This window comes from Mycteria americana, chromosome 1, assembly GCF_035582795.1.
Source record: "Mycteria americana isolate JAX WOST 10 ecotype Jacksonville Zoo and Gardens chromosome 1, USCA_MyAme_1.0, whole genome shotgun sequence".
NCBI classification, from domain to species: Eukaryota; Metazoa; Chordata; class Aves; order Ciconiiformes; family Ciconiidae; genus Mycteria; species Mycteria americana.
The window spans coordinates 111,740-122,146 of record NC_134365.1 but is presented as its reverse complement, the minus strand read 5'-3'; the positions used below and the strand labels follow the sequence as shown (position 1 = coordinate 122,146).

Here is a 10,407-nt window from a genome sequence, read left to right as displayed (position 1 = left end):
GGCGTTCCTGCAGAAGGAATGGCTTGGGGGGGGACCAAATAGCAGCCTTCCAGTATCTATGGGAAGGTTATCAAGAAAACAATGCCAGGCTCATCACAATGGGGCATGGAGGGAGGATGAGAGGCAGCAGGCAAAAGTCAGACAGGAGGTTTTAACTTCACAGAATCATAGAATATTCTCAGTTGGAAGGAACCCACAAGGATCATTGAGTCCAACTCTTGACTCCACACAGGGCAACCTAAAAGTTAAACCATATATATAAGCATTGTCCAAATGCTTCTTAAACACTGACAGGCTTGGAGCCATGACCATTTCCCTGGGGAGCTTTTTCAAGTGCTTGACCACCCTCTCAGTGAAGAACTTTTCCCTAATATCCAATGTGAACTTCCCCTGACACAGCTTTAAGCCATTCCCTCACGTTTTGTCACCAGACACCAGAGATAAATCAGCATCTCCCTCTCCACTCCCCCTCATGAGGAAGTTGTAGACAGCAATGAGGTCATGTCAGTCTCCTCTAAGCTGAACAAACCTCGTATCCTCACCTGCTCCTCATAAGTCATGCCCTCTAGTCCTTTCACCATCTTTGTTGCATTCCTTTGGACACATTCTAATATTTCTATATCTTTCTTACATTGTGGAGCCCAAAACTGCACACAGTACTTGAGGTAGAGTTAAGTATAGTGGGACAATCACTTCTTTCGACCAGTTAGCTATACTGTGCCTAATGCACCCCAGGATACAGTTGGCCCTTTTGGCCACCAGGACACATTGGTGACTCATATTGAGATTACCATCAACCAAAATGCCCAGAGGTTTCAGAGTTGGAAGTTCAAGAGGTTTCCTTCCACCTGGATGTAAGGAACAACAGTCACCCTGAGGATCATTAAGTAGTGGAGCAGTGTCTCAGAGAGGCTGTGGGAACTCTGGCCTTAGAAGTTTTCCAGACCTGACTGCATACAGCCCAGAGTGGCTTGCTTTGACTGTGGAGCTGGCTGTGCTTTGGGTAGGGGTTGGATCCAGCAAGCAGATTCCAGCCACCTTGAACACCATGAATTGGACTGTGTCCAAAGGAAGCATTTGTGCACATGTGGAGACCATTAACAGTGAGCTGGCAGTATTGCTGTAGTGATCTGTGATACAAGCGATGGTGGTTTTTGCTTGAGAAAGAATCGTTGAGCTGGAAGAATGCATCTCTCAAAACAAATAGGAAAACATGACTTGGAGAAGTTCCCTGTTTTACAACAGTACACTTGTTTTTTTGGGAAAGTGTAGCACTTATGCTTGGAGAAGGTAAGGGCCCTGCACTCAGTTAAGAGTCTGATTTCCAGAAGTGCTGAGTACTTACAGGAGCTGGGCCTGATCCTTATGGTTACACCCCCAAATTTATGCATTTGATTTAAAAAACAATTCCCTTAACACTTCACAAATTCATGGAGATTTGATTTCTCGCTGGACCCCCAAGGCTAGATTTGATATGCCTCAGTAGACCAGAGGAGGATACAAACATTGATATTTCTTCTCATAAAGGCTGTCCTGAAGACATTGCCACAGAAAATGGACATGGATTACCAGAACTGCATACCAGGTTTCTGGCATCTGGCAAGATTTCAGTATATTTTAATATTTGTGCCAAGTGTTGATTGTCTCAGCAAAGCCCTATTTCCAATATCAGCGTGGGAGGGGGCTTCTCTGAGTGCTGTCAGCATGTGCCTTCATCTAAAATCGTGGGAGAGTAGTCAGGTTTTATTGGAATGCCACTCCACTGAGGTTCTGTATGAAACAAGGAAATGTTCATCATTGCCACAAGAGAAAGGTGTCATTTTGTAAACTCAAAGCAAATGGCTGTGTCACAAAGTCCTGTTATCATGGTCCTTCTACCCTGTCAGCCCAGCTTCCCTGAAAACACGCTCTTAGACATACAGAGTTCGTAATTACCGCTATTGATCTTTTACAACCTTAGACATCCTCTCTGACACGAATTTTCCCCTCATGGAGGTAGTAGCTCCCTCTAGTATCTATGCTGAATTTCCACACAGGGTATTCCTTCCCATGTAGGTTTGTTGCTTATGCTTTCCCTACTTTCCAAATGATGTTACTGCTCAGTCCTCAACTCTTGAAATTTCAGATACAGAGCTTATTATAGGATCAGCTCCTATTGCCCGATCATCAGGAAACAGAGGTTGCAACAAGAAATGCTGTATTCCTGCTGCAGAAACAATCATGTCTCAGTCTTGATCTCCACATTCACTCCCTGTTGCAGTCTTCACATTTCCTGGGTTTCCCACTTTATATTTCCATGGCACTATGTGGTGAACTCCAGCTAAACCTGCTGTTTCTATCAGGAATGGCTCCAGGCTCAGAGCAGGCAGCATTCACCCTGTGTGAGTCCATGTAATCCTGTGCCTAGCTCTTCAAGAATTCACAGGACTCTACTTGGTGCCTTAACTAGGTCCAATCAGAGCTGCTGCCAGATCACAGTCCCACCATGGCCGTGTTCTCTCCCAGTCCCCTGGACCACACTCTCCACTCCAGAGAGCCCTGCACAGCCTGGGCCGGGTGGGCACGGTTATTGTAGATGGTGGGAGCCTGGATGCAGTGCAGATGCCATGCAATCACCTTATGGCTGTGTTGCCCACAAGTTTTTTGCTGCAAGTGTGGCCAATGGCTAGCCCTCCTCATTGCTGCCTCTCTGCTGGTGTTGGTCAGTGTAGGCACCTCATAGCCCTGCAACAGATAAAATGGGGTCATAAACAAGGACTTAGGGCACAGGGACTGCAGCTGTCAGCCTCCCCATCCAGCTACCCTCCTATGGCCCAGGGTGCCTGGCGTGGTCAGTTGTGCTGCAGCCCAGGCACCCCAAGAGCTGCCACAGGGCTGGAGCAGGAGGCCAGGGCTAGAGAGCTCTGGCTGGTCTGCACTTGGCACAGCCTGGAGCAGAACAGGAGATCAAGGTGGGTCCTGTGCCAGGAGGGCTTTCTCCTGTGGGCTCAGATCCCACTTGTGCAGGCTGATTGGGGGAATGCTCCTCTGCTCCTTGCTCCTGCCACTGAACAAGAGCTATCTCTGAAAGCCTCTCCCCCAGGGCCCTCGCAGGGTTAAAAGCCTCTCCTCCGCTCGCAAGCCTCGAGGACACACAGGCTTTTCCTCATGCAGGTAAGACAAACTGGACAGCACCTGGGAACACTGCTAGTTTTTCCCTCTTACCAAGCACTGGATGCCGTCCACTGTTTGCTCTTGGACATGGAGGTAAGGGAGGGCTGGGAGGGCAGGACTGCTGCCCATGGTGGAGCAGGGCCTCACCCACAGTGGGACCCTCACAAGGATCCCTATTGGCACACTACTTGGGGGGGCAAACCCAGTACTGGCACCCAGGGCTCCTGGATGGTCTGGGCATGCAAGCAGGCTGTGGCTGCTGGTGATGCCTCAAACAAAACAAACCCAGTCCTTTTGAGGAGAAATTAATCCTGTGTTACTGCCGGCTCCCTCAGTCCAGCCATCACCTCAAACTGAGACTGGACTGTACCCGAGGCTCCGGACTTTATCTCCCATGGCTATACGCTCCAGGCTATCTGGTCTGCTCACCTGAGTGCAAATGGGATGTGGTGGCTTGGTGAGGAAAGCCACACCCTCCTGCAGGAGCAGCTGGCTTCCCTGGGTGGGCATGGAGCACATCTGGCCTCCTGTAGGAGGAAGGGTGACATAATGTACCCCAAAATGCTGGAGCTATGCAGAAGTGCACAGTGGCAATGTAAGGCATCCTGCTTCAGGGACTGCACCAGAGCTGAGCTGGGTCTCAGACTAGTGCATCACCATCGCACCATTCAGGGGTACCTTCCTTCTCCCAGGGGGAATAACAGAAAACAGCTGCCTCCCTAGCACTGATGGCATCAGCGCTCCCTCTCTGCCCCCCTATCCAGCCTTTCTGGACTGGTCAGTGGTAAGCAAAGGTGTAGCTGCACTGGGAACTACTTGGCAAGTCATTAGTTACCATGAGAAATTGCCTTCAGTGCAAGTGAGAGAGAGAGAGAGAGAGGCAAGGTGGGGACTCTCAAGGCTCATTCCTGTGCAGTCCAAGAGAGAAAAGGAGATTCTCCTACCATGTCTTCCTATTTCATTGTGTACAGGATGTCTGAGGACAAAGGGTTTAAATCTGGTATTTCTTGTCATGTGCCTGTGTGCTTCACACCATGGTGAAAAATTAGGGTCATTCCTCTGCTTGACTCTTACAGCTGTACTGTAGCCCTGTAGCTCCATGCCTAATCCAGCCTGAATTTGTCAGCATGGGGAAAGCATAATCTGCAGCTCTCCAGAACTCATTGTCCCTCCTGCAGTGAAACTAACAATTCCCTGCTGCTGCTGCAAATATATTACATGCCATTGCTGTGTACCTACATCAAACCAAGGGCTCGTTGGTAGTATGTGATGGGCTCACACACCTCTTGCTCACCTGCTCTTATTTCCGAGTGTTGAGCCCCGGTTCGGAGCATAAACAGGTGACTAACCCTTACATGCCTAACCTCCTACTACTAAATTTATTCTTATTTTTATCACTCTGGTTCCTGAGGTCCCCTATTCCTCCTATGTAACAAGCAGGTCCCCACCTTCACTGGTGCTGGCTTCACCATAACTTGTCAGCAGACTCCTGCCTCTGGCTAACAGGTCAGTAGTAAAAGCATCCAACAAGGTCCTGGACAGAGTCTTCCCCTCTCACACCTACACCACGGAGGCACTTGTGCCCTAACAAAACCACCAACTGCCTTAGCGCTGTGAAAGTTCACACATAAATAATTTTGAATTTATACAGATCAATGTGCACATTATGCAGCTTTGCAGACAGGGACAGCTGGAGACAGGAGATGATTCCTAGGGAACACTGCTGCGGTCTCTCCCCGCTCTTGTCCCTCTCAGGCACCTGCTCCTGGCTGCAACGCTGTGCCAAACAAGTTGGGCTGTTCTTGCAACAAAATGCACATGGCTTTGGCTGGGGGCTGGCTGGAGGAAGAGCGATGGTCTGAGATTTCTGGAATATTGGATGATATAGTCCTTATGTACCTGTCCAATGTATGCAAAATTAGTAATTAAAAAAAACCCCAAACCTATTAAAGAATATGTTGATCTGGGAGGCTGCTGGAGAGCTCGGCCAGGCAGTGGTTTCTCAGTCTTGCAGCACCCACATCCAAGATGGAGTAACAAGTTTGGATGTCATTATGCTAGGCAAAGAAGAATTAATCTTTTGAGTGAAAGTTTTCCTCTCAAGATTAAAATAAAAAAAAAGTTGAAAAACTGGAGAGTAAAAGAGAAATGAATAGCTCTTCTTCTACTTAGCAAACACTGATACTGATCACAGTGAGCAAGTAGAAGCAAGAAGAAAATACTAGTCGAATAGAGGGTCCTTAATCTGGAAGAGAAAGACCTGAAAATTATGAATGAGACAGAACTGTCATTCGAGCAATTCCAACAGGAAAAAAAGCACACAATTTTTAACAGTGCTTTGTCAGTTTCTTGTGGTAAGTAGCTATAAGAAAAAAACTCCCAACAGAAGCAGTGAATTCTCTATTGCTCAACGTTTTAAAATCATGACTGAAATATAGATACATGCTTTGGACAGATAAATTAAAAACAGATTAATGGGTGTAAAGCAAGAGTACCAACCTGAAATTTGACCGTGTTGTTTAATCTCGTGAAGAGACACGACAATTGACCTCAGTTGCTAAAAACATATCTATAAAAAGGAAGAGAATGCTTTCTTTTTTTTTTTTTTTTGGTCATATTCACTTTGTTCTTATATAATGGCAATGCGCCCTTGCATAGCCATCAGGTGATATCTTTAATATTTAGTGAATGGAGAGTGACATGAATTGACAGCTTGTCTGGGAACGCTGGTGAATCCTGACCACAGGAGGTCTGACAGAGTTACCTGTAAGGAAAAGCTGCTCACAGCTGCCCTGTACTGAGGCAGGCCTTGTTTTGAAATGTACAGTTTCCAAGTCAGAATAGCAGAGAACAAAATCCTTGAGTTCAGTGATGTGCAATCCTCCCTCGCACCCCAGCCATATCCCAGTGCTGTCAGTGAGAAACCACCCAGAAGCCAGCACTGGTCCCAACGCAGCTCCTGGCAAACACTTGCTCAGCAATGGTCGGTACAGTGGCCACTTATGTTATTATCTGATTCAGGAATGTTTTAGAGTGCTGACATCTACTGAGGCAATCAAATGGAGCCAAAGAAAAAGCTGCATAGGAAGAACAGGATTTTATTATGCACAGCCCCAAGATCACCCGTGGTTCCCCAAGGTGCCCTGTATTGTCATGTAGCCACAGTCTGCCCTGGTGCTTTCCAGTCCTGTTTGACCCCTTATTGCCACATTTGTGAGCTTAAGCCTCTCTGGATCCTTTTCCTCACCCAACTGAGAGTAGCCCCTGGTTTCAGACTGGCTGAGTGCAGTGTGAGCCCATGCTGAGTGCTGGGTGGGACAGATCTGCTCCCCAAGACAAGGTGATTGCAGGTGGTTTTTAACCTCTCTCTCAGCCCCATTTCTTCAGCAGCCTCACAGAGGCTGCTGCACCAGGCTGTATTTGTGCACCAAAGCACCTGGCCAACGTCTCCTGGGCTTCATGGCACTGTCATGGTGAGCAGCAGCAGCCCTGGCCACAAGCACCCAGCAAGCACCACCTTCAACAGCCCTTGGCTGAGGTTTATGAGCAATAACTGCTTCCCCATGCCTCATCCATCATGTGGACATGGTCAGCGTAGCTTCACATGCAGTAAGCAAAACTCTTGTGTTGGGGTGAAAATTGAAATAGGATGATGGAAGAAAGGTCAGGAGGCCCAGTCCAGTGGAGATTCCTGATGGCTTGAATTTGCCTGTGGCTCGACAAACACCATGTGGTGAGTCACCCTGAGTTGGAACCCATGCTTTTTTAAGTACTGGTTATCACAGAGCAAAGCACTCCAAAAATGGCAGAGCAGGAGACAGGATAAAGAAAAAAAAATTATTTTAACTGGCACAGGGTGATGCCATATCCCCAACCCAGCAGCCAGGGAAGAGCAAGCTTAGTGGCTGTGGCATCTAAGGAGGGGTAGGAAAGCAAGTAGTTGCCATAAGTGCAACCAGGAGGGAAAGAGAGACATGCTTGGTATACTCATCAAGACAGGAGGTTGGGCTGGCAGGAGAACCCAGGAGGTGTGGGTTAGTCTAGATGCACACCGTTCTTCGTTTCTTCTGTGTGATTCTCTTGCAGTCAGGTATCCAACATTGAATGGCTGCTCTCTGGACTCTAAAATCCTAGTGTCTGTGAAATCTCAGCATGGGAAGCTTTCAATCACTATGGAGACAGGACCAAAGCTGTCCTACCAGTGAAACCCTTGCCTCGTGGGTGGTTGTGCTCCAGTCCCCTGGCTCACAATCACCACCTCCTCCTCACAGTGCTTGTTTCTGCCCACAGACCAACCCAATTGGCCCCATGGCAGGTGAGAACCAGACTCATGTGATGGAGTTCATGCTCCTGGGCTTTTCCCATGGTCGGCCCTTCCTCTTTGTTCTTTTCCTGGCCATTTACCTGGCCACGCTGCTGGGGAACTCTGCAATACTCGCCCTTGTGTCCCTGGATCCCCATCTCCACAGCCCCATGTACTTCTTCCTCAGTCATCTGTCCTGCTTGGATATTTGCTACTCATCAGTGACGGTGCCCAAGATCCTGGTAAATGCCCTGCGCCCACAGGCAACCATCTCCTACCGCGGGTGCCTGGCACAGATGTTCTTCCTGATGGGGTGTGCGGGGGCTGAGTGCGCACTCCTGGCTGTCATGGCCTATGACCGCTACGCAGCCATATGCCAGCCCCTGCGCTACGCCCATGCCATGAGCCGGGGTGTCTGTGTGGCAGCAGCTGCCAGCTGCTGGCTCTGGGGGATGCTGGACTCAGCTGTGCACACCCTCCTGGCCTCCAGGCTCTCCTTCTGCGGGGCTGCCCGGCTCCAGCACATCTTCTGTGACGTCCCCCCACTGCTGAGGGCCGCATGCAGCAGCACCCAGCCCAGCGAAGTGGCACTCCACGCTGCCAGTGTCTTTGTGGGCCTCAGCCCCTTCCTGCTTGTTGTCGTCTCCTACTTCCGCATCCTGGCCACTGTCCTCAGGATGCCCGTGGCCACTGGTCGGCGCAAGGCCTTCTCCACGTGCTCTGCCCACCTGGTTGTGGTTGCCCTGTACTTTGTGACGGCCAACCTGAACTACAACCGGCCCAGCTCAGGCTACTCCCCAGCAGCTGACACACTGGTCTCTGCACTGTACTGCATTGTCACCCCCATGCTGAACCCCGTCATCTACAGCCTCCGCAACCAGGAGGTGCGGGGGGCCCTGTGGAAGGCTCTGCGGGGACGGGACATGCTGGGCTCTCCAGGCAGTAACGCATGAGCAACACCAGGGCTGCAACAGAGTGCTGGTGTGGTGCGGTGTAGCATCGCCTGCCTGTGGGAAATCTTTGATGGCAGCAGTGGGCTCAGGGCTCCCTGCCCAAGCAGTGGCTGCATGTGGCACACTGCCATCACTTGTCTGACCCTCAGCACATCACCAATGGCAGAATGGCAAAATCAAATTGGGAACAAGGCTACAGTTCCAGGATAATGTCTTTACTTTGTCAATATCATGTGCTGAGCTCAGCACAGGAACACTGCTACCAGGGAACACTGTAAAAGGCAATTTCATGTGGTACCAGGCACGTGCTGGTCCCGAGCAAGGCCGTGAGCATTGCCTTGGGGCTGTCCAAGGTGCTGAGCCAGGCCCTGCACAGGACAAGGGGCCGTGTCTTGGATTGCAAAATCTGGCCTCCGCAAAGGGGCTGTCACACCATCCTGCTTCCACACATGCTTTGGCACAGAGTCTGATGTCTGCTGGGTTTCTCCAGGCTGCCATGAAAGCTCTGTAGCATTTTGTACATTAGCACAGCAGCCAGCAGTTTAAAGACCCCACCCATTATTCTCAGTGCTTTGGTCAAACAGCAAGTTATCAGCACTGAGCTGTGAGCTGGCATTGCTTAAATCCTCACCAGAAATGCTTGCTTTGCTTTACAGCAATAAAAAAATCAAAATGCAGTTGTGAGTGGTGTGGCTGTGGACGATAGTGGCTGAGGGCTGGCTGGTGACATGGGGCAGCCAGCTTTGCCCAGCTGCCACTGTCTCAGCTTAACCTCTTCTTGCAGGGGCTTTGCAGCTGGATCCAAGCTCAAATGATTGCATGGGTGTTGGGGCAATCCCACTGCTGGCCAAATCTGCAGGCAGGTACATGAGGGCCAGCAGTGTCCAATGCCATGGCAGAAGCCAGGAGCAGCCAGCCAGCAGCGCAAGGGTCTGCGTGGGGAGGGAAGCTGGCACAGGCTGTGCATGCAGGTGCACGCCTGCAGCCACAGCAGTGTTTCTGCAGCTGTGCCACAGAGGGACACATTGGCTGGAAGGGGCCAAAACATGCTCATCCATAGCTCAGTTACCAAGAGATACCCAGCAAAATCCAGTCTGTTCCCAAAGAAACCTACTGGAGAGTCAAAAAATGGGCCTATGAGGCATACAGCTTGTTGGAGCAGTTTGCCAGTTCTTCTTGGTGCTCAACACACACTGATTTTATTCTTCAAGGAAAAAAATGTTTCTTTAACCCATGTGTTGCTCCTTGCAACCCAGGCTGCAAGCCTCTCAGCCAGCTCTACTTGCTATACACCCTTCTTGACTGTAAAAAATTATTGAAATACCCCTAGTTCAGAGTCTCACTAGGACACGTAAGAGAGTCTGCCGCAATGAGGCCCATTCTGGAGAGCCCCCTGGAAAGGAACATCAGGAAATAAAGGGTGAACTGCATGAGGAAAAAATATTGGGAAAGTTACTTCAAAGAAAAGGAAAAAAAAAAACCACAAAAACCCAACCAAACACCTCCAGAAAATTTACATTAAAATTGACAATTTCTAACCTGAATCACAATGTGTCTTTCCCATGATCGACAGACACATGAAAGGGTTAAATCCCTGACAATCCCTGACTGACATAGACTTGCATTTTTTTTTTAGTTTCACTCGCATCCTTGTTCTCTTTTGTTCTCTTCCCCTGCAAAGATAGTTTTGGTTACCTGCTGAGCAGAGTTGATGGTGGGACATTTCCTGTGACTTCTTACCTGATAGGACTAAGCAGGCCTTGAGCAAGCTCGTTAGGCTTCCTAATTAAATCACTGATAACAGGAACTCAGGACGATTGTGCCAAAGATAAGCACCAAAGAACTAGCTTAAATCGACCCCCTTGTAACATTCCGAGGCCGAAGGACTGATGAGCTAACTCAATGACTATATATGGACACAGGAAGCCCAAAGTTCAACTAGCGGACAATGTGAGGAAGACTATGGAAGACCACCGGGAGGGTGAAGAGACCCTAACC

At 49.4% G+C, this 10,407-nt stretch overlaps 1 protein-coding gene across 1 annotated transcript; it reads left to right on the top strand.

Moving 5' to 3' along the window:
- Window positions 1-7,461: 7,461 nt before the first annotated feature.
- Window positions 7,462-8,409, top strand: LOC142404531 (olfactory receptor 5V1-like). Its single transcript, XM_075491494.1, has one exon. It carries the CDS (start codon window positions 7,462-7,464, stop codon window positions 8,407-8,409), a length of 948 nt encoding a protein of 315 aa, XP_075347609.1.
- Window positions 8,410-10,407: the final 1,998 nt, after the last annotated feature.

What these genes read in the sequence shown, in the direction of transcription:
- LOC142404531 (XM_075491494.1), top strand. Translation starts at nt 7,462, where the DNA reads ATGGCAGGTGAGAACCAGACTCATGTGATGGAGTTCATGCTCCTGGGC.